Source organism: Scyliorhinus torazame, chromosome 7, assembly GCF_047496885.1.
Source record: "Scyliorhinus torazame isolate Kashiwa2021f chromosome 7, sScyTor2.1, whole genome shotgun sequence".
In the NCBI taxonomy this organism is placed as follows: Eukaryota; Metazoa; Chordata; class Chondrichthyes; order Carcharhiniformes; family Scyliorhinidae; genus Scyliorhinus; species Scyliorhinus torazame.
Window position 1 is genome coordinate 63,210,757 of NC_092713.1, and position 24,785 is coordinate 63,235,541.

At 43.5% G+C, this 24,785-nt stretch overlaps 1 protein-coding gene across 3 annotated transcripts in view; it reads right to left on the minus strand.

The window, feature by feature from the left end:
- Nucleotides 1-2,751: 2,751 nt before the first annotated feature.
- Nucleotides 2,752-24,785, minus strand: part of plpp3 (phospholipid phosphatase 3) — a 195,063-nt gene continuing 173,029 nt past the window's right edge. For all 3 annotated transcript variants that reach the window (XM_072510805.1, XM_072510803.1, XM_072510806.1), the window contains exons 5-6: nucleotides 21,067-21,243; nucleotides 2,752-3,737 (exon numbers count right to left, since the gene is read on the minus strand). In XM_072510805.1, the coding sequence (XP_072366906.1) occupies nucleotides 3,618-3,737; nucleotides 21,067-21,243 (297 nt within the window). In that variant the 3' untranslated portion in view covers nucleotides 2,752-3,617. The remainder of the gene's footprint in view (nucleotides 3,738-21,066; nucleotides 21,244-24,785) is intronic.

A 24,785-nucleotide genomic window follows, 5' to 3' on the forward strand; every position in this document is an offset into this window, starting at 1 on the left:
GGAAGGATGTGATTGTACTGGCGAGGGTGCAGAGGGGATTCACCGGACTGTTGCTTGGGATGGACCATTTGAGCTGTGAAGAGAGACTGAATAGGCTCAGCTTGCTTTATTTGGAGCAGAGAAGGCTGGGGGAGGTCCTGATCGGGGTATAAGATTATAAGAGGTATGGACAGGATGGACAGGAAGCAGCTGTTCCCCTTAGTTGAAGGCTCAATAATGAGGGGGCAAAATCTTAATATGAGGGGCAGAAAGTTTAGAGGAATTTGAGGAAAATGTTTTCACCCAGAGGGTGGTGGGTGTCTGGGATGCGCTGCCTGGGAGGGTAGTAGAGGTGGGAAACCTCACAACCTTTAAAAAGTAAATAGATGTGCACTTGAAATGTCATAACATTCAAGGCTATGGGCCAAATGCTGGAAAATGGGATTAGTGTAGATTTAGTGTGGGTGCAGACTCGATGGGCCGAAGGACCTCTTCTGTACTTATGACTCCATGAATAGGTGCTGAACTGGAGAAATCCTCAGAGATTACAAGCCTGGGATTCCCTCAGACGACTGTTTTGTTGATATGGTTTCATAAGAAATGTGGGAAGGCTCAGGAAAGAGGGAACCTCTTCAAGGTTAGTGTGTTTTAGCCCCAAGTCTGGCTCCCTTTCTTATACTGCCAAATATCTTTCTTGGAGCCTTTGGTTCTTTTTCAGTCATTTTAGGCATGGAGGAATTATCTAATGTCATTGACGGGGTACAAAACAAGGCAGAACCTCAACGTACTTGGTTTCCCTCTTGTTTGCAAGCACCGTTACTGCTACCTGCATCCCAGAGAATGCAAGAACAAAAACAAAAAGAGTTAACAGAAAAATGTCCATAGATACTTCATGGAAGGTTTACTTGACAAAAATGGCCCAAGAAAGCAATATTATGATTTGTGTTACGATCCCAGGTGGTGATAAATTGGACGGGAAGATCCCAGAATGGAACCTTGGCTCAACAGACCGTAACTTTTACTTTTTCTTTATCCAAAATGGAGGAACAGTGCTACAGCCCACTAATTCTTTTAACAAGAAAACATTTATTAAATGTTTATATGTATTAAATGGAACAGCACAACATTGCTCTATTTTGCATTGGTTAACTGTTTAAACTCCTAGTTTGCTACCCCTACATGTGGTACAGACTGGGAAGATTCCCTAGAGCATTAGGAGCTTGAGGCAAAGCCATGGTCCAGTGAAACCGCTAGCCAAAGTTAAAGGGCAGTCACTGTTGTTTTGTAGGCAAACATATTATCCGATCTTTGCACAGTAAGATCCAGAAATATGCTGAGAGAATTGAGCAGTTAATCTATTCTGGTGGTGTTGTTTGAGGTAGGAATGTTGGCCAACTCATTGTGAATACTCCCCTGCTCTTTAACTAGTCATAGATTATCATAGAATTTACAGTGCAGAAGGAGGCCATTCAGCCCATCGAGTCTGCACCGGCTCTTGGAAAGAGCACCCTACCCAAGGTCAACACCTCCACCCTATCCCCATAACCCAGTAACCCCACCCAACACTAAGGGCAATTTTGGACACTAAGGGCAATTTATCATGGCCAATCCACCCAACCTGCACATCTTTGGACTGCGGGATGAAACCGGAGCACCCGGAGGAAACCCAAGCACACACGGGGAGGATGTGCAGACTCCGCACAGACTGTGACCCAAGCCGGAATCGAACCTGGGACCCTGGAGCTATGAAGCAATTGTGCTATCCACAATGCTACCGTGCTGCCCCGCAATGCTACCGTGCTGCCCCACAATGCTACCGTGCTGCCCCCTAGTGTGGAAGAATCGGCTAAAGGAATGGCAATATCACACTGTGTCAGAGATGAGTCTACGACTGGAGATCCTGGCCGGGATTCTCCGACCCCGGGTCAGAGAATCCCCAGGGGGACACGAGAATCACGCCCTGCCGCCCCGACACCGGCTTACCTATTCTCCGGCGCCCGCGGGATCGCCGCTGCGCCGGTCGGGGGCCATTGAAAGTGCCCCCCCCCCGGCGATTCTCCGGGCCCCGACGGGCTGAGTGCCCGCCACATTCGGCCGAGTCCCGCCGGCATGTGTTACCCAGGTCCCACACGGCGGGACCTGGAAGGTGTGTCTGCGGGGGCTGTCCTGGAGGGGGGGGGGCGGGGGGATCCGGCCTTGGGGCGGGGCCTCCTCAGTGGCCTGGCCCGCGATTGGGGCCTACCGATCTGCGGGCGGGCTGGTTCCGTGGGGGCCTATGATCCTCCGCGCTGGGCCCTTGTGGGCTCCGCCATATTGCCCACGCGAATGCGTGGAATCACGGCGGCCGTTCACGCCGGCCGCAGCGCGCATGCGCGAACTCGCGATGGCCATTCCGCGCCGGTTGGAGCTGTGGGGACCACTCCACCGCTGACCTAGTCCCTAGGAAGGGGAGCATTCCTCATTATCGGGGACCGTTGACGCCGGAGTGGTTGGTGCCGCTTTTCACGCCGGCGTCGGAACTTGGCCGTGGGGTTGGCGAATCCCGGCCACTATTCTCCACATATGTTGGAATAAGGTCGAGGAATATTTTAAATTTTTCGAAATAAAGAAAAATATCACTTAAATGGAGTTGGGAAAATTATGCTGGCCATTAGCCCTGTCCTCAACAAAGGAGGATAATGTCAGGATAAATATGCACGCAATTTATTGGAATATGGTTTTGTTCAGGTAATGGCAAGAAGAATTTGTAGTCATAAATTCTATACAATAACGTATTTTTCACGAGGAATTTTTATTTTAAAAGCACAGAGACAAAACATACAGCTAATTACATCAGAAAAATAGTCAAATGTTAACATTCAAATTCTACAAAGATCAAATGAGTTGAAGCTAAATATTCTTTTACAAAAAACATAAAAATATAAAATACTAACAAATGACTTACTGTGATGTTTATTATTGATGCAAGTGGTTCTAGCTGTAGTTTTATCAAAACTCGTTTCCCCCCCCCCCCGACAAAAGCTTACAATTGTCTTACATAAGTTGACTACATACAAAATATGTTTTTTTAAAAATCAATGCTATTTTTTAAGCAGCACTTTGTAAATAACACAGGTCGAAACACATATAAACAGTTTTAATTGCAGAGGATAAAATATCTAAAAAAAAGTTGCTTCAGAAATAATATTTTACATAGTTATCTTGTTTTAGGTTTTTTTTAATATATTTATATATAAAATATGAAAGTTTACTGCCGTGGTTCTCATTTACAATGAGGCAGCCACTGTTATGTTTTTGCACATGGTATTTTTTGTTCAGTTTTTTTTTCCTTTTGTTGACCAAATGCACTCATTCATTGGTGGTCAGCCTTGACCAGTTCAAAACAAATTCACAAGCTTGGAGTTTTCATGTCTTCTGTGCGTTTTTTGTGGTTGATGCGAAATGCTGCTATGGTACATACCCACAGGACAGTGGGTGAAAATGTCTTTCTCCCTACATTCTACTGTCTGATGAGATTAGAGAGCAGCAAACGTGCTGTTCAGCAGTCACTATTTTACCTTTTGATTTTTGTATTAGCTTCTGTCCATTTTGTTTTTTTCTTGTTGATGTCATTAGTTTCCTTATTGCAAATCAGACGGTTAGCACAGTCCATGATGGTTGTTCCTGTCAGTGATGTCCACGGGTGTAATTATCTCTCTTCTCACTGGTGGAGGGGGAATTTTCATTTTGGGTTTGAAAAGATTGGTCACGTAGAAGGCCTGTGGGGTCAAGAACGTTATAGGTTAGATGGCTATAGATGTAATGGGTAAAACACGATTAATCAACAGGCTATTACACTTAAAGACTGGCTTTCACCAGCAGTGTAATTGTAAGGAAATTAAAATATATAAATAACTTTAACTTCTATTGGTCTTTTCACATGTAATCCATTCATTTTTCTTTGAATTTTCATTAAAACTGTGAGTACTAATGTCATGATGAATAAATCTGTTGGGAACTAGTTGACCTTACAGAGAGAGAAACCCAGACATCAGCTGCATGGGTGATTCAACAAGTTTGTCACTTCCACTGTATTTGATACGAATTCAGCTTACTCAGACTGCTCCTTGCCAATTTCCCCAACTAATTTATCAGAAAGGAAAGAATTGTACTCACATGTTTCTTAGCAAGATCCTAGACATTTTACACAATGTATTTACTCTGAAGTCCAATCACTGTTGTTACTTTGGCAAACATGTGAAAACTGACAATCATAATTTTACGTGCACTGGCAGGTTCTTATAAGTGACTGTTTCCTCTTACACATTTCTATGACAACACATTTTCCAAAGGTGATTTTCTGTTGACTGCATAGTTTGCCATGAAAGTATGAAGTGGCCCCGTGGAGAATCTTGCATCCTCCCAGCTACCCCCTACTGTCCACAGCTCAATTCCCATCATTGCACAAGCTGCCCATTAATTATCTGTCTATTGTTAGAGAGCAGACACCGTGCTTAACAAACCAAAAGCACTGCACATTGTTATACTCTATACTCCATCATTGCAAAAATATGGTGCCATGTAGGCAGAATTTTCCCCATCAGCATTGAGACCAGGAGGCAATTTTGTCCACGTATAGAATTGGATTAACCTTGACAACAGCATAGAAATCTACTTTTCTTCAACTGGACGGTCAGCTGGACACTCAGCAGAAGAACATATTATTTGATGTAAGATAGGGGATAACAGTGGAGCACAGTGTATTTCTGCATTTCAGTTAACATTGATTCCTGTCATTTAATTTTGTGCAACAATTTTGGACATTGCAAAACTACTACTTCTGGAGTTTTATAACATTTCCTTCCACATGATTAACAGAGAAAAGCATAAGGTCAAGTTTCTGTGTTTTTTTTGGTTACGTACATATAGAACTTGAGCAACTGATGCATCCTGCGGAGTTCACTAGCTGGAGATCTTGATTAAATCCACTTTCCCAGTCATGGCCACACAAAGAGCAGGTTCCAGCGCCGAGGCAGGCTGCCAGAGGCTGCCAGAGACAGTCAATGAACGGATGCAATATAAAATTAACTTCCTGGTTGCCCGGTTACATCAGCGGACAGAGTTGTGTGAAAAAGCCAACACCTGACAATCCCAGGAGGCAGCCCGGGAACAGGACACTGCAGAAAGGCACAGAGCTGACAGGAAGCTTTTACAGTTCCCAACAGACCATCAAAAAATTTTAACCCAGATATGTGCACCCATTCCTCTCCCACTTCCCTGTCATTTATTTGTTTCATTAAAATATTTCTAAATAGCGAATCAATAAAATATTTTCAGTGATCAGTCACCACAGTTCACATGCAGCATGTTTGGAAAAATATGGGACATTCTACTGATAACCACCTTTCACTAATTTGCTCTATTACTGTGTCAAAGGTCAAAGTTAAAAGTTTTATCCACTAGACATTTTACAAAGCAAAATTATTTCTCAGTAAGAGCACAACTGCCATGTGCATGTATTCTAAAATATCAGAATGTCTATTGTATATATTGCAGTATTTTAAAACATATTAACATTTCTCCTCTGGCTAAATGATGTGAACATTGAAGCCACCATCTTCGACTCCCACCAAAATATCCATACACTTGCAACTGACTCTACTCCTCTCCCCAGCTATTATATCAGGCTGATCCAAACTGGTCACAACATGGCATTCTATCTGACCCCAAGCCGAAGCTCTGACCCCATATCCTCTCCATCACAAAGACACTATACTTCAATATGGCATAGCACTCTTCTATCCGACTGAGATGACTATGAGGTCATAGAATCATAGAATTTACAGTGCAGAAGGAGGCCATTCGGCCCATTGAGTCTGCACCGGCTCTTGGAAAGAGCACCCTACCCAAGGTCAACACCTCCACCCTATCCCCATAACCCAGTAACCCCACCCAACACTAAGGGTAATTTTGGACACTAAGGGCAATTTATCATGGCCAATCCACCTAACCTGCACAGCTTTGGACTGTGGTAGGAAACCGGAGCACCCGGAGGAAACCCAAGCACACACGGGGAGGATGTGCAGACTCCGCACAGACAGTGACCCAAGCCGGAATCGAACCTGGGACCCTGGAGCTGTGAAGCAATTGTGCTATCCACAATGCTACCGTGCTGCCCTCAAACTTCAAGCCTTCAGTACAGAGGAGAAAGGGTGCACGGTAGCATTGTGGATAACACAATTGCTTCACAGCTCCAAGGTCCCTGGTTCGATTCCGGCTTGGGTCACTGTCTGTGCGGAGTCTGCACATCCTCCCCGTGTGTGTGTGGGTTTCCTCTGGGTGCTCCGGTTTCCTCCCACAGTCCAAAGATGTGCAGGTTAGGTGGATTGGCCATGATAAAGTGCCCTTAGTGTCCAAAATTACCCTTAGTGTTGGGTGGGTTACTGGGTTATGGGGATAGGGTGGAGGTGTTGACCTTGGGAAGGGTGCTCTTTCCAAGAGCCGGTGCAGACTCGATGGGCTGAATGGCCTCCTTCTGCACTGTAAATTCTATGAAATCAATGAAAAACTGTATTGTCGGAAGTGCTCCTTTTCGAAGAGACATTACACCAAGATTAGACTCACCTGTTCGGGTGAAGATAAAAGATTCCATGCCACTATTCGAAGAGCAGAGAATCTGTACCTTCCCGAACATTGATCCCTCAACCGACATCATCGAAACAGTTTAATTTAATCTCATTGCTGTTGGAGAACCTTGCTCGGTATAGATTGGCTGCAGCATTTGACAACATACTAACCGCAAGTGTGCTGAAAAAGCAATTACTTGGCTGTCAATTGATTTGGGACTTATTTAGGACATTAAAGATACTGATGCAAGTTTTTTCTATCTTGTGTGCTGAATCCACTCACACATACACAAGAACATAACAACCTTTATAACCGTTATTCTGTGAAATGTGCAGGGCAACAGGAGTTTCTGACCTGCAAGTAAATCCAATTGACAAATGCTCTGCCCTTCAGATGTCATTAGCATATTGTGCATTCACACAATATCCTGGTCAGAGGACATGTCTACTCTCTCTATTAAGTACAATAAGTTGGTTTGAAATGCTTACATTATTTTAGGCACATTCTGCTTCCTGTGCTTAACAATCCACACCCATCAGATAAATTCAAGGGGCTATAACTGTTCCCGTATTTCACAATCCAATTACAATGAATTGTGCATAGCCATCATGTCCCCTCTTTTAGCAGTCATGAATGTGTTCAGAGTCTCTTATCTTAAAAGACATTCGCATTTCTTATCAATCTCTGTGAAGTGAAATTCAGGCCAAGTGAAAACCATGTATTTTATTACTGTTATCAATATTATTGACATGGAACAGAAATTTGAAATCAATGTTTTTTACATTTCTCACAATATTACCGGACAGGATTGCTTTTATAAAGGGTGGGTGGTAGGGCAGCGGGGGGGGGGGGGGGGGGGGGGGGGGGGCAATGTTTGGTTAAGTGAGAAGGTTAGTTATGTACCAATATTTTTGAAAATCATTTAAAAAGTGGCCTAAATGAGACAAAAGTCAAACATTCATATCCTGTAAATCCACCCCTCCCCCTCTTCCATTCTGTAAGAACTCTGGATTACAGGCTATCAACTGAAGGGTAGCCAACCACTAACAGATATGTCATATCACTCTAGCCCGTCCCCAAGGTACCTCTCCTTTACAATGGAGGAACTAATTTAGTCTTACTGGTATAGGACACACTTCTGTTAACGCTGTTGCTTGCAGCATGCAAATTTGTTTTGGAAAACAAATGTATGCTGGACATTTAAAAAATTAAGTATTGGATCCAATAACAGTTTGAAGCACTGCACTTAGAAATTGAATCTCAAAGTAATAGGATATAAACCCAAGATCATGTCAAAGTTTTATGAAAGTAATAATGGCATAGAATAGATTAGCTATACGGCAGAGTATAGAGTCCCATAGAATCCCAACAGTGCAGAAGGAGGTCATTCAGCCCATCGAGTCTGCACTGACCCTCTGAAAGAACACTCTACCTAGGCCCACTCCCCCGCCCTATCCTCGTACCCCAACCTAACCTGCACATCTTTGGATGCTAAGGGTCAATTTACCATGTCTAATCCACCTAGCCTGCACATCTTTGGACTGTGGGAGCAAACCGGAACACAGACAGTCATCCAAGGTTGGAATCGAACCCGGGTCCCTGGCGCTGTGAGGCAGCATTGTTAACCACTGTGTAATATTCCTGTGAAATTCGGAGTTCTAAACAGTGCAGGGGTTGACAAGGCTGGATTACTGAGCAACCAGACTAATGATGCCATCCAATTCAAAAGATTCCTTTTTTACGAAATGTGCTGCTTTTGAAAATTAATTTTCAGACGAGACAAAAGGTGCATTTAAAACAGTTTCAAATTGGAATGCAATGAGTTGCTTTCTACTGTAGTGTGCCAGTGATAACCGTGTTTATAATCATTGTCAAGTGATCATTAGAGCTATGAGTAATGGAGAACCCTTCCAACATCTGGGAGGTAGAAATGCATGAGTCAGCCCTGACAATCTCAGCTCCAGCAAAACAATACAGTGTCGTGTAACAGAGATAGACAAGAGGGTAAAGGTCACAGTTTACTACTGCATTATTAAGCAGCCACAATATGTTCAGGAAGAATGTGCCTTTTAGTCAGGATATGATGAGCTACAGATGAAAACATTCAGATTCCTTTAAGTGACGCCTAGCATTAATCAGATATTTATTAACATAATGAGTTTTTGACCTCATTGGCTGCTGGTTTTCCTATGTGACACAGTACATAACGCCCAGAAATGACATAGTTGGTGTTGAAATTTTGGAGTTTGGGGATTAATTATGGCCTGTCATTTATGCCTTATATTTATCTAGGCCAGAGAAAGAAAGAGAAATCACAATCACATTCGGCTTCCAAAAAGAACTGAAATACCTGAAATATCTGTAGGTTGGTATTGTTTTAGTTTTTCAAAATCGGCAGCCGCGATTTCCGGCACGGTGCACCCCCGCCGGCAGCGGGATTCTCCATTCCTGCAGCTGACCAATGAGGTTTCCCATTATGGCCAACCCACACCATTGGGCATGGGTGCATTGCTGGTGGACCGGAGGATCCCGTCGACGGAGAATTCTGCTGAATGTATTCCCAGAGCAGTGATGCTATGCAACAAGGCCCCTGGAGGCGTATTGCAGAACCTTAGTTTGAATGAACATACTGTTTTCCAAACGGGGATTTTCAAGCATTCAACCACTTCAACTGGTTAGCCATCAGCCCTTGTTTCTTTTCATACCCTATGATAATACAATCCTTCCCTGAGGATTTGTTTCTTCAGACTACTTATAGCATGTCTCCATTTTGTTCATATTGGAATTGTACTTAAACTATCTCAGATTGTAGAGGACACGTTACTGGTGTTTCCCTAGCAAATACATCAAGGCAGTAATTACAGATTTAAAAAAATATTTTATGCTCATCTTTAATTCAATCATGTTAGCATCCTTTAGGGTCCTCCTGGTCTTTGACATCTGATTAACTGTTAAATGATTTATTGTACTTCTGTTTTGCATTTGCATCTAAACCAATAACTAGGTTTCCTTTACCGTCCTGATTTAGTGGCTATTAGATCTATTTCCTCATTCCATTGAAAAAGCCTTTTTAAAATTAGCAATTGGGCGCAGCACGTTGGCACAGTGGATAGCACTGGGACTACGCCGCCGAGGACCCGGATTCAATTCCAGTCCTGAGTCACTGTCCGTATGGAGTTTGCACATTCTTCCAGTGTCTGTGTGGGTTTCACCCCCACAACCCAAAAGATGTGCAGGTTAGGTGGATTGGCCATGCTAAATTGCCCCTTAATTGGAAAAAAGTAATAATTGGGTACTCTAAATTTATCTTTAAAAATTAGCAGATGGTCCGCAGAAGCTCAATACCAGATCACACTGAACTCAATTTCTAAATGGCTACTGTAACTCTAGGGTGTCGTCATTTACATTCTCTGCATGTTATCTGAGGCACTTACCATTATCAAGTCAAGCTGTTTATTACCTCTTGCGGCTTATTTCATACAATGAATCACAAAGCAGCAAACTTGGACCTAAGCCCCTCAAGATCACCCAAATTAAAGGTAGTTGGTTGAAATCTCTAATTAAAATAGCCACTCACTTTTCATACCCTCCTGATCTATATTATCCTGATCATTAAAACATTTGTACGTTACAAAATAAGGAAAGAGGGCTAGGAGTCGAGGGGAGTCTTCATGGGAGGTGGGGGTCAGGGGCTCTTACACTGGTCTGGGTGGTCTCAGATCAGGGTCCTTCCTGTGTTGGGGCTCATTTAGCTGCTCCCACTCCCATCTGCAGCATTTAAACCCTTTAAACAGTCAGTCAGTATGTAAAATATAAATTTTCTCATAATAAAGTGAAAGTGATCCCATCTGTACTGCTAAACCCTTGGAGAAATCTGTTGGTATGCCAAGTTTAAAGGTCTGTGAGATTAAAGTTAAAACAATCCCTTTAAAGAGGTGGAAACCTTTGAAGTGGTTTACACATCTTCATTGTCACTTCCCTTTAAAGTATAGAAGTTGGAGCGGCATGGTGGCACAGTAGTTAGCATTGCTGCCTCACAGCGCCAGAGACCCGGGTTCAATTTCAACCTTGAAGCACTGTGAAGTCTGCACGTTCTCCTGTGTCTGCATGGGTTTCCTCCGGCCGCTCCGGTTTCCTCTTACAGTCCAAAGAAGTGCAGGTTTGGTGGATTTGCCATGCTAAATTGCTCCTTAGTATCCAAAAGATGTGCAGGTCAGGTGGTGTTATGGGGTTGTGAGAATAGGGCGGGGCATGGGCCTAGGTAGGGTGCTCTTTCAGAGGGTTGTTGCAGACTTGATGGGCTGAGTGGCTTCCTTCTTTCTGCATTGTAGGAATTTCTTCTATGATTCAATGTCATTTACATTCAATTTCATGCTCCATTGCCTGCAAAAAGGTTTCTGATTGACAGGTCCAGGCAGTTTCAAAGGGGAGATTTAAATTGTTTACTTTCATAGCACTGTGGAATCAATTAACTCAGGGTAGCAGGTGTTTTCCTAACCACAGTATTTTTTAAAGATGCTGCCTCTTTGTTCTCAAGTGCTTCCTAGAAAGTGGGCTGAAGGAGGGGTACTGAGGGAGAGGGGAGCTGGAAAAGCTAGAGTGGTTCTGGGAGGGGGGCCCTTACCACTGATTAGGGTGGCAGGTTGCCCTGCCTGTGATCCAGGGGGTGCTGCAGCAGCTTGAGATAATAATCTTTATTGTAATAAGTAGGCTTACATTAACACCGCAATGAAATTACTGTGAAAATTCCCTAGTCACCACATGCCGCCCGCCGCCTGTTAGGGAAAATTCAGAAAATCCAATTCACATAACAGCAGTCTTTCAGGACTTGTGGGAGGGAAACCTTTTCTGTAGTTTAGTGTATTTGTTGCCTCAGAATTGTTTGACATGCTGACTTTAGTTTGTTTGTTAAAGTAAAAGTTTTAACTTGAGATATTGTCATGTAATTCCTTTGTGCTGGTCACTGGAGAAATTTATATCTTTTTTTTTGAAGTTATTAGTTTCTATAGGGATTGTAACACTATCAAACCAAGAATTCAGAGTAAAAGTGATTCAAATGACTTTGTTAATGATGAATACTAGTAGATTTTACCTTTATACTGGATCTGGGTTGAACACTCTCTCACAAAAACACGTAATCCCAAGAGACAAAAGTGACAGAGAAAGCAGTGAATTAAATATATTTTATGATTTATACTGTGAATAACAAGTCATTAATGCTATATGGCTTTGCTGTAAGAAGTGTTAGTTTTTTCTGGATATGAACCACATTACAAAAACCTACAGACTGCTTTAATGAAATGTAAAATGTCATCTTGGTGTTGCTTGCTGTTATTTTCAACAGAATAAAGGCATTTACATTGTGGTCTTTTTAAAAATCATTGTACCGCCAGTGTTTTCTATGGTGAGAGTTGAGAAATGGCTCTTTCAAGAGGAGAAAGTGAGAGAGTAGTTATAATTTTATCTTAATGTAAGTCTGTGTGGAATTTACACATTCTCCCCGTGACTGTGTTTGCACTTCTCCCCATGTCACCCCCACAACCCAAAAAATGTGCAGGGTAGGTGGATTGGCCATGCTAAATTGCCTAATTGGAAAAAAATAATTGGGTACTCTAAATTTATTTTTTAAAAACAGTAATTTTATCTAATGTATGTAAAACAAAGACACGTTAAAAAGCCGATGACTTCATTAATTCAATAAAATACTTGATCCTTTTCAATTACTGTTTCTTCCATGCATTAATGTGCTTGGATGCATTAACTTATTGTTTTATGGTATAATGCAACATGGATGATAATATTGAATGATGCTATGTTATAACTCATAACCCTCCTGGGGCGGCACGGTGGCGCAGTGGTTAACACTGCTGCCTCACGGCGGCGAGGACCCAGGTTCAAAACCGGCCCCGGTCACTGTCCGTGAGCAGTTTGCACATTCTCCCCGTGTCTGCGTGGGTCTCACCCCCACAACCCAAAGATGTGCAGGGTAGGTGGATTGGCCATGCAAATTGCCCTATAATTGTAAAAAAAAATTGGGTATTCTAAATTTAATTTAAAAATTCATAACCCTCCAATTTTGAGGCACTGGATTGTCTGTTTCTACCAATTATTTGACATTTTGGGACAACATTTATTATTCCTTTAATCCTGCTGCCTTACCAAAAAGGGGAAAAAACATTTTCTGTGCCACGAGATGTATTTTAAAAATATGAAGATGGCTCACTAGGATAATGTTTTAAGCACTGTTTAATGACATTGCTATATAGACTTTTTGTTGTATACTAAATTATTGGATTCTAATTTGAATTTAATTCCAGTCCACCATATTGTTTAATGTAAGCATTTATACTGCGGTACCAACATTTAGAAATTTTGTGCAGACTTGGAAGTTATGACCTAAAAATAAGAAAAAAGATCTCTTTGCATCATCATTCATGTAACTTTATTCACCCAATTGCACTGTCATCTGGCAATTATTTTCCAGGATATTTCACAGAGGGATACTGAACTGAGCCAAAACTAATCATTGCTAGAAATATTGTGGGATGAAGAACATTCATAATTGCAAAGAGTTACTAAAAAGAGGATGTGGATTCGATTTGACTGTATATTAATTTTCTTTTTGATACATTATATTCTGTGGAGAATATTATTGGTGAACTGTACTCAGGCTGCACAATGATGCTGAATTATTTGTTAGGAGTACATGTCAAGGTCTGTACATGGAAGGAAATGTTATAAAATTAACAGTTACATATGTCTCAACAGTCACATCTTTATTTCCTCAACCACCCATCAAGTCTTTCAACAACACCTTCCAAATCCGCAGCCTCTATCACATAGAAGTCAAGAGCAGCAGGCACATGGGAACGGCACCATCTGTAGGTTCCCCCCTCCAGGTCGCACACCATCATAATTTGGAACAATATCATTGTTCCTTCACTATCACTGGGTCACAAACCTTGAACTGCCTCCTTACTGCACTGTGGGAGTACCCACCCCTTAAAAAGGCAGTTCACCTTCCCTTTGTCAAGGACAATTAGGCATGCCCAAGAAATGCTGGCCTTGTCAGCAATGCTTACACCCCAGGAAAGGAGGGGGAAAAATAATCTTTCATCTAAAAATAATCAAACAATACAAAGCATTGTCATTCCTTATTTCCAGCTTCATAGAGATATATAGATAATAGGAGCAGTAGGCCATTTAGCACATCGAGCCTGATCAACCACTCAATGTGATCATGGCTGATCCTCTATCTCAATTTCATACCTCCGCTCTTTCCCCATACCTCTTGATGCCTTTAGTATTTAGAAATCTATTTCTTCCTTAAATATATTCAGTGACTTGGCCTCGCTGTTAGTGAATTCTATGGTCGAGAATTCCACAAATCCACTACCATCTAAATTAAGAATCTTCTCCTTCTCTCAGTCCTAAATGGCCTACCCCATATCTTGAGGCTGTATCCCCTTGCCCTAGATCCTACCCATGATGTGGAGATGCCTAGATCCTACCAACCAGGGGAAACATCATCCCTGCATCCAGTCTGTCTAGCCCTGTCAGAGTTTTATACGTTTCAATTAGATCCCCTTTAATTCTTCTAAATTCCAGTGAACATAGGCCCGGTCAATCCAATCTCTCCTCATACAACAATCCTGCCACCCCAGGAATCAGTCTGGCGAACCTTCACTGAACTCCCTCCATGGCAAGTAAATATCTTCTTAGGTAAAGAAATCAAACTGCGCACAATGCTCCAGGTGTGGTTTCAAAAAGGCCCTGTACAGATGCAGTAAGACATTTTCACTCCTGTACTCACATTGTCTTGCAATGAAGGCCACATTATTATTAGCCTTCCTAACTGCTTGCTGTACCTGCATGCTTGCTTTCAATGACTGGTGCACAAAGGCACCCAAGTCTCTTTGTACATCAATATTTGCCAATCTATCACCATTTAAATAATACTCTGCTATTCTGTTTTTCCTACTGAAATGGATAACTTCACACTAATCCACATTATACTACATCTGCCATGTATTTGTCCACACACTCAACTTGTCTAAACCATTTTGAAACAGCTCTCCTTCCTTCTCACAGTTCCACCTAGTTTTGTGTCATCAGCAAACTTGGAAACATTACATTTATTAATCATAATCTTTATTTGTGACACAAATAGGCTTACATTAACACTGCAATGAACTTACTGTGAAAATCCCCTAGTCATCACACAACGGCCCCTGGTCGGGTACACTGAGAGAGAATTCAGAATGTCCAATTCACCTAACAGAACGTCTTTCGGGACTTGTGGGAGGAAACTAGAGAACCCAGAGGAAACCCACGCAGACACAAGAAGAAAGTCCGGACTCCGCAGAGACAGTGGCCCAAGCTGGGAATCGCACCTGAATCCCTGCCGCCTGTGAAACAGCAGTGCTAACCTCTGTGCTACCGTGCCGCCCATTTGATTTCCTCATTCAAATCATTGATATACACATTATGAATAGCTGGGGCCTAAGCACTGATCCCTGCAGAATTCCACTAGTGACTACCTTCAACTCCGAAAAAGACCCATTTTTTCCAACTCTCTGTTTCCTGTCTGCCAACCAATTCTTAATCCAAGCCAATATATTGCCACTAAACCTATGCACTTTAATTTTGCACACTAACCTCTTATATGGGACTTTATTACAAACTTTCTGAAAATCTAAATTCACCGCATCCATTACTTCCCCCTTATCTATTCTACTAGTTACAGGCTGTCAAACATGATTGCCCTTTCAGAAGTCCATGTTGACTTTGTCTAATCCAGTTGATATTTTCCATCTGTCCTGTTATCACATCCTTTATAATAGACTCTAACATCTCCCCTACTATTGATGGTAGGCTAACCAGTCTGTAATTCCCTGTTTTCTCCCTCCCGCCATTTTTAAATAGCAGGTTTTCATTTGCCATTGTTACATTTCCAATCTGTTGGGGCTGTTCCAGAATGTAAAGAATTTAGGAAGATGACAACCAAAGCAGTTAAGTACATTAGCTGTCTTTGAGAGCCAAAGACATAGAATTACCTCATGTTCGGAGACCAAGGGTGGGATTCTCCGGTCCCCCAGCCACATTTTTCTCAGCGGCGGGTCATTTGCTGGCGGTGAGATTCCTCTTCACACCGCATGTCATTGGGATTTCTCAATGAAGCCACCCCATGTCGCTGGGAAACCTGTGGGCAGGGGTGCGCTACTGGTGGGAAAAGAGAATTCTAAAAGTAGAGAATTCCTGCCCAAATGCAGTCATTTCAGGATGAATGGAACTCAGGAACTGCAGTGTCTCACTGTGTGATTCGGTATGTATGAAGATCTATATTCAGAATCACTTCTGGTTCAGTTTTAAACAGGACACATTTCTTTCCAGCAGCTAAATCCAATCATGAAATGCACCTAATAATGAAATCCGTGCAAAAGCTTCAAGGTGTAACTCAGCCAGAGTATTAGTGGGTGCATGTAGGAAATAGACCTAAAATGTAGCTGTGAAGCATACCTGTCTCATGCATATTTCAAATCGGTGATCCTAAACATCTTCTTTTCATGGCCAAAGCTTATAGAGTCAGAGTTTTACAGGACAGAAAGATACTCTTCAGCCATTGTGTCTGCGCTAGCCATCAAGCACCTATTAATTCTAATCCCATTTCCAGCACTTGGTCGGGACTTGTGTATATACTATAGGTGCTTCAAGTGCTCATCTAAATGCTACTTAAATGATGTGAGGTTTCCTGCCTCTACCACCCTTTCGGGGGGAATGAGTTCCAGATTCCCACCACTCTCTGGCTGAAAACGTTTTTCCTAAATCTCCTGCCCATTACCTTAAATCTATTCCCCCTGTTTCCTGACCCCCCTCTACTAAGGAGAAATGTTCCTTCTTACCTACCATATCCATGTCCCTCATAATTTCTAATTCACCTCATTCGCCCCTCAGCCTGCTCTAAGGAAAACATGATGTGGAGATGCCGGCGTTGGACTGGGGTGAGCACAGTAAGAAGTCTTACAACACCAGGTTAAAGTCCAACAGGTTTGTTTCAAACACTAGCTTTCGGAGCACTGCCCCTTCCTCAGGTGAATGAAGAGGTATGTTCCAGAAACATATATATATATATATATATATATATATATATAGACAGATTCAAAGATGCCAGACAATGCTTGGAATACAAGCATTAGCAGGTGATTAAATCTTTACAGATCCAGAGATGGGGTAACCCCAGGTTAAAGTGGTGTGAATTGTGTCAATCCAGGACAGTTGGTAGGATTTCGCAGGCCAGATGGTGGGGGATGAATGTAATGCGACATGAATCCCAGGTCCCGGTTGAGGCCACACTCGTGTGTGCGGATCGTGGCTATAAGTTTCTGCTCGGCAATTCTGCGTTGTCGCGCGTCCTGAAGGCCGCCTTAGAGAATGCTTACCCGGAGATCAGAGGCTGAATGCCCTTGACTGCTGAAGTGTTCCCTGACTGGAAGGGAACGTTCCTGCCTGGGGATTGTCGCACGATGTCCGTTCATTCGTTGTCGCAGCGTCTGCATGGTCTCGCCAATGTACCACGCTTTGGGACATCCTTTCCTGCAGCGTATGAGGTAGACAACGTTGGCCAAGTCGCACCATGTATCTGGTGGGTGGTGTTCTCGCGTGTAATGGTGGTAGCCATGTTGATGATCTGGCACATCTTGCAGAGATTGCCATGGCAGGGTTGTGTGGTGTCGTGGTCACTGTTCTGATGGCTGGGTAGTTTGCTGCAAACAATGGTTTGTTTGAGGTTGCACGGTTGTTTGAAGGCAAGTAGTGGGGGTGTGGGGATAACCTTGGCAAGATGTTCATCTACATCGATGACGTGTTGAAGGCTGTGAAGCAGATGTCGTAGTTTGTCCGCTCCGGGAAAGTACTGGACGACGAAGGGTATTCTGTCGGTTGTGTCCCATGTTTGTCTTCTGTGGAGGTCGGTGCGGTTTTTCGCTGTGGCACGTTGGAACTGTCAATCGATGAGTCGAGTGCCATATCCCGTTCGTACGAGGGCATCTTTCAATGTCTGTTACGCTCCTCCTCGTCTGAGCAGCTCCTGTGTATACGGAGAGCTTGTCCATAGGGGATGGCTTCTTTAATGTGTTTAGGGTAGAAGCTGGAGAAGTGGAGCATCGTGAGGTTATCCGTGGGCTTGCGGTAAAGCGAAGTGCTGAGGTGACCGTCCTTGATGGAGACGAGTGTGTCCAAGAATGCAACTGATTTTGGAGACTAGTCCATGGTGAGTCTGATGGTTGGATCGAACTTATTGATGTCATCGTGTAGTCGTTTCAGTGATTCTTCGCCGTGGGTCCAAAGGAAAAAAATGTCATCGATGTATCTGGTGCATAACGTCGGTTGAAGGTCCTGTGCGGTGAGGAAGTCTGGTTCAAACTTGTGCATGAAGATGTTGGTGTATTGGGGTGCGAATTTGGTCCCAATGGCTGTTCCGTGCATCTGGATGAAGAACTTGTTGTCGAAGGTGAAGACGTTGTGATCCAGAATGAAGCGGATGAGTTGCGGAATTGCGTCTGGAGATTGGCAGTTGTCGGTGTTGAGTACTGAGACTGTTGCAGCAACGCCGTCGTCATGGGGGATGCTGGTGTAGAGTGCCGAGACGTCCACTGTGACGAGGAATGTTCCTGGTTCAGCTGGTCCATGGGTGCTGAGTTTCTGTAGGAAGTCCGTCGCGTCGCGACAGAAGCTGGGCATCCCTTGTACAATGGGTTTCAAGATGCCCTCGATGTAGCCAGAGAGGTTCTCACACAGGGTCTCATTGCCTGAAACGATAGGACGGCCTGGTGTGTTGGCCTTGTGTATTTTCGGGAGGCAGTAGACTCCCCATCAGACTCACCATGGACTACTCTCCAAAATCAGTTGCATTCTTGGACACACTCGTCTCCATCAAGGACGGTCATCTCAGCACTTCGCTTTACCCCAAACACACGGATAACCTCACAATGCTCCACTTCTCCAGCTTCCACCCTAAACACATTAAAGAAGCCAACCCCTATGGACAAGCTCTCCGTATACACAGGATCTGCTCAGACGAGGAGGAGCGTAACAGACATTGAAAGATGCTCTCGTACGAACGGGATATGGCGCTCGACTCATCGATCGACAGTTCCAACGCGCCACAGGAAAACACCGCACCGACCTCCTCAGAAGACAAACATGGGACACAACCGACAGAATACCCTTCGTCGTCCAGTACTTTCCCGGAGCAGACAAACTACGACATCTTCTTCACAGCCTTCAACTCGTCATCGATGAAGATGAACATCTTGCCAAGGTCATCCCTACACCCCCACTATTTGCCTTCAAACAACCGCACAACCTCAAACAAACCATTGTTTGCAGCAAACTACCCAGCCTTCAGAACAGTGACCACGACAGCACACAACCCTGCCATGGCAATCTCTGCAAGACGTGCCAGATCATCGACATGGATACCACATTACATGTGAGAATGCCACCCACCAGGTATGCGGTACATACTCGTGTGACTCGGCCAACGTTGTCTACCTCATATGCTGCAGGAAAGGATGTCCCGAAGCGTGGTACATTGGCGAGACCATGCAGGCGCTGCGACAACGAATGAACGGACATCGTGCGACAATCACCAGGCAGGAATGTTCCCTTCCAGTCGGGGAACACTTCAGCAGTCAAGGGCATTCAGCCTCTGGTCTCCAGGAGGTAAGCGTTCTCTAAGGCGGCCTTCAGGACGCGCAACAACGCAGAATCGCCGAGCAGAAACTTATAGCCACGTTCCGCACACATGAGTGTGGCCTCAACCGGGACCTGGGATTCATGTCACATTACATTCATCCCCCACCATCTGGCCTGCAAAATCTTACCAACTGTCCTGGCTTGACACAATTCACACCTCTTTAACCTGGGGTTACCCCATCTCTGGATCCGTAAAGATTTAATCACCTGCTAATGCTCGTATTCCAAGCATTGTCTGGCATCTTTGAATCTGTCTATATATATGTTTCTGGAACATACCTCTTCATTCACCTGAGGAAGGAGCAGCGCTCCGAAAGCTAGTGATATCGAAACAAACCTGTTGGACTTTAACCTGGTGTTGTAAGACTTCTTACTAAGGAAAACAATCCTAGTCTAATCAGCCTCTGTTCAAAATGTTCCAGCTCAGGCAGCATGCTGGTGAATCTCTTCTGCACCCTTTCTAGTCTTTTCTTTTGCATTAAGCTATTGTCATTTCTGAGCATGGCTGGTAGTGCAGTGAATTACATCTTGCAAACCTGACAAAAGTCAAGTTTTAGGGACAGTGGATCGTTAATCTTTGTCTAGTTTCATAATCTGTGTTTATCACTGCATACCACAACGTATTAGCTTCACAATACGTGTTCAAATGTCTGATCACTGAATTGAGATATCCTAATCAGAACAATTGAACTCAAGGGTGAGCATCTTGAGGGTGGTATGATGGCACAGTGGGCAGCACGGTGGCACACTGGTTAGTACTGTTGCTTCACACCGCCAGGATCCCAGGTTTGATTCCCGCTTGGGTCACTGTCTGTGCAGAGTCTGCACTTTCTCCCCGTGTCTGCGTGGGTTTCCTCTGGGTGCTCCAGTTTCCTCCCACAAGTCCCGAAAGATGTGCTGTTAGGCAATTTGGACAAACTGAATTCTCCCTCTGTGTACCTGAACAGGCGCCGGAATGTGGCGACCAGGGGATTTTCACAGTAACTTCATTGCAGTGTTAATGTAAGCCTATTTGTGACAATAATAAAGATTATTAAATGGACAAACCAGATTTTCCACGACAGCTGACGGTGTACAGTAAAATATTCACACAAGTCTTAACTGCGGTACAATGACTTATTGGTCCTACATAAATATTATTAGTTCACAATTTTATGTGGACTTAACTTAAACTACATCAAAGTGTCTGTTGCTTGGTGTACTTGTCAGTAATATCTGGCTTGTAAACCTTCGCTCTACTGGAGAGTCAAAGCAAAGATTAAAATGATATCAACAAAGGTTTGCTGCTGTGACTTTGGTCACTGAACCAAAGAAAAGGCTGCCGATGAGTTTTCAATCCATGCCGCCTGATTTCCTTTCCGAATTGCCTTTCTCCTTTCAGTGGGTATAAATTATAGTCTTGGAGCAGAATGAGTATAGATGTACCCTCCAAATGTAATGCTGACCTCGACTAAAAGAAGCTGTAATCAACTGTTCCCCAAGCATCATGAGTACACAGGCTTGAGCCAGCAGTACTTTCTCACAGGAAAAAATTGGCAGGTATAATGAAAGTAGGTAATAATTTCCATTCTCCACATTCCCTCTGTTCTCCGTTCTCAGGGAGCTGTGATTGCTAAGTTTGGTCAGATTTGAAGCTTGATTCATGGTCACTGAGGAACAGCTCTAAACTCTCAAAAAGTGATTCTTCTAAGAAAGGATTGCAAAATGCACTGACGTAGTACTTACTATGAAATAAGCCACCAGGGCTCCCTGCACAAAGCCAGCCAAAACATCTGTGGGATGATGTTTATGGTCTGAGACACGAGACAGCCCAGTGTAAAAAGCCATCATCACCAGTGTGAACTGGAGCAGGGGTCGAAGGAGCCTGCCTCCTCTCCATGTGAACCGGGCCTGCAGATAAAACTGAGGAGACAAAGAGAGGAACATTTAGTTTCTAAAGTTAATACTACTTTCTCAAATGTCACACTTTTTAATGTCATCATGAAAATGGACTATATACAAAAGAAGTTTCAAACCGCTACCACCTATCACTTGAGGCTATTGAGATGCCATAAAACTGGCTAATGCACAGTTAACCCTCACCTGTTCCTTCAATGATGGAAGCATGCAAACCTTGTGCTGCCTGCTGATTACCATGATTGGAGCATGCAGTCAGCACTAAGCACGCTTCTGACTGCCTGCAAGCCCAGGTGCAAAGTTGTGACAGGTTAGAACCATTAAAGTAAGCCTTCACTTGCAGCTTGGATCATAATCATCTCATAAAGGGGAGGTGCACTTTGACTGGAACAGGTGCAGGAAGTGGCTGGGGAAGAGAGTCTGTGCAGAAAGTACACATAAAGATTGCGTATTAAGCAGAGCGCGTACTGCAAGGTTCACTGAGTTCTTGGAGCAATAGGAGGACAGGAGAATAGAGGTTTTCTGTCAACAGAGCACCAGAAGGCCCTCTAGATGTACTCTGAGGGCAGAATCTTGTGACGGTGGCAGGGGTCTCAGCCGCCGGTGAGAGAACTGGCGTGATGCCATGTCACCTCTTTTCGGGAAGGTCCGTCACATCTTGTACCTTCCTACAGGATCAAAAATTGCCCAGCGAGACCTGTTAGTCAATTAGAGGCCGGCAGCTCTTCTGTACTCAAGCAGTTTCACCAGGAAGCTGGTGGTTGCTTCCAGCCAAGGCCTTGGATCAAGGAGGGATTTAGGCATAGATGAGCGATCACAGAAAGAGGGATGTGGAGTAGAGCGCTTGACAGCAAGGGCAAGGGTCTGTCTCTCAGCAGCTTCCATCCCCCACCTTCCCAATGCTGGGCCGCTCAATCAGCCACAGAGTTCCTTTGAACCAGATACCCCCTTGGAAGCCCACATTCAAACACCAGCATTTGTTTGTCATGCTCCCGCCTGGCAAGCCCTCCAGCCATCACTGGGTCAATACCAGCGGCGGAGGGATAAGACACTTAAGTGGATATTAATTGGCATTGCAGAAATACCAACCATCAGTCTTCCCCCACCCCGGACTTAAATCGGGAATGTAGCCTCCCACCTGATTAATGCCCCACCACCAGCACCAAACTGACCAAGGGGAAGGCACAAGATTCCACACTGGGAAGAGAGTGGGAGCAGAGTATAATTGTGTTCAATGCCTGAAGTATAGCCCTGAGGACCGGGTACAAGTTCAATCACCTCATACAAATGAATGCATGAGTGGCATTTCTTTACAACTGAACCTGACACACAACTCAATTCATCACTACCTCACTCAGTTACCAAAAATCACTATTAATCACAACTCATACTTCACATTCATTGCTTTATCTCACCCTCACACATTTAGCAATAGTGCAAGCATCGCATCTACATCTCCCAGTCAGCACATAATGTCAGCTATTCAAGCATGACCATTTTGGAAATACTCTGATCTATCTTCCTTGGGTCAAAAGTGCCTGATCTCATACTATCTCACACTGAGCATCTACCACAGAACTGCTCACTCAATGATCTTATCAATGGCCCTTAGCAACTTCCTGCTCCCATCTGTGCCTCCTAGTTTTGTGTCATCAGATTAAAAAGAAGTGATTTACCTTCAGTCATTTGAGTTATTTTTTTAAAGGGTGCACCTTTAATTCAGCTATTTCTGCCCCACCAAGATCACAAATATCTTATACTGAACTCATCACATGCATGCCTTGCACTATTATGGAAATGGTTAACAGAAGTGGAACCATTCCAGACAAATATCCAATATTCAATTTGTTAGAACATGTCAATGATCCTAGATCTAAATACACATCAGCTTGGACTGACAAGTAGCAAGTTATATTTACACCACTCAAGCGTGAGACAATGGCCATCTCCACCCAAGAGGGAATCTGACCGTCGCCCCTTGACTTTCATTGGCATTACCATCGCTGAATCTCCCTCTATCAACATCCTGGGGATTACAATTGACCAGAAACTGAACAGCCATTTAAATACTGTGGCTAAAGAACAGATCAGAGGATAGGAATTATTTGGAGAGTAACTCACCTCCTGACTCCCCAAAGCCTGTCCACCATCACTAAGGCACAAATCAGGATTGTGATAGAACACGCTCCACTTGCCTGGATAAACGTAGCTCCAGAAACGCTCAACCCCATCCAGGACAAATTGGCACTATATCCATCACTTTAAACATTCATTCTCTTCACCAAAGCCACACAGTGAAAACAATGTGTACCATCTACAAGATGCAATGTAGCAACTCAGCAAGACTCCTTCAACAGCACTTCCCAAACCCGTGAACTCTACATCTGAAGGACAAAGGCAGCAGATGCCTAGGAAAACCACAATTTGGAGATTTTGCTCCAGGTCACACACCATCCTGATTTGGAAATATCGCCTTTCCTGCACTGTCATTGCGTCAGAACCCTGGAACTCTCACCTAACAGCGCTGTGGGTGTACCACATCCCACACCCGTGGAAGAACATTAAAAGAAAAATCATCATTTTACTTCTGGTCACGGTCTCTGCCATTCTCTTTGTCAGCATCAGGATAATTTATAACACATTTTAATTGAAGAGATATTTTATTTATCCTCATCACCCTTCCTGCCAATTGCTCATTTTTCTTGGCTCAGGCCTCTTAGTCCATTAATCAGTTCCATGACTGACTGACAGGATAAACTCATACACGGCATGATTGGTTTGTCTTGTTCCAAAAAATATTTCACCCTGGAGACTGACAACTTCATTCCTATGCATTCCATAACCCGCATTTAACATGAATCCAAACTGCATAACCCAAGAAGACGATTGATATTAGTGGGCATAATCACTGCACCAATGGGTAACAACCAAATTAAAAACATTTGCGCAAACTAAAAAAAATATTTCTGTCATCTTCCTACAATATGGTTTGTGCAGTCAATTCCTGTTTATATCTGTGCAGTGTTTCAACTGCATATAAAATTAATTAGATCAAATTAGAAAGGAAACAACCTGAACCACACACAAAATTATAAACACCATGGCAACTGCACGCATCCTGACATCTGACGTGCATGCCTGTCTGGTGTGTAACATTTATCCTCCTATCTATTGTTACACAGTTAAAACAAAAACAACAGCTTGTGCTTCTATAGCACTGAGAACGTAACTAAACATTGCAATGCCCTTCACAGGAGTGTTAACAAGACTATCCCACTTAATAGATGATTTAAAAGGATGAATTACGAGAAAAAGCTATGTATCTCCTATAATATGATGATTAAGAACTGATTAGCACTCAGAGCATTATATTTTATGGCGATTAGATTTGAGCATATGAAAAGGAACAGCAAAAGAAATTAGTAATACATAATCGGGTAAACATTTTAGAAATGGCCATTTGCAATTTTATTACTTGAACGAACTGGAAATCTGGAATTAAAACGTTCATGTTAAGTGGACCTCGCTTGATCAAAGGGTAATGCTTG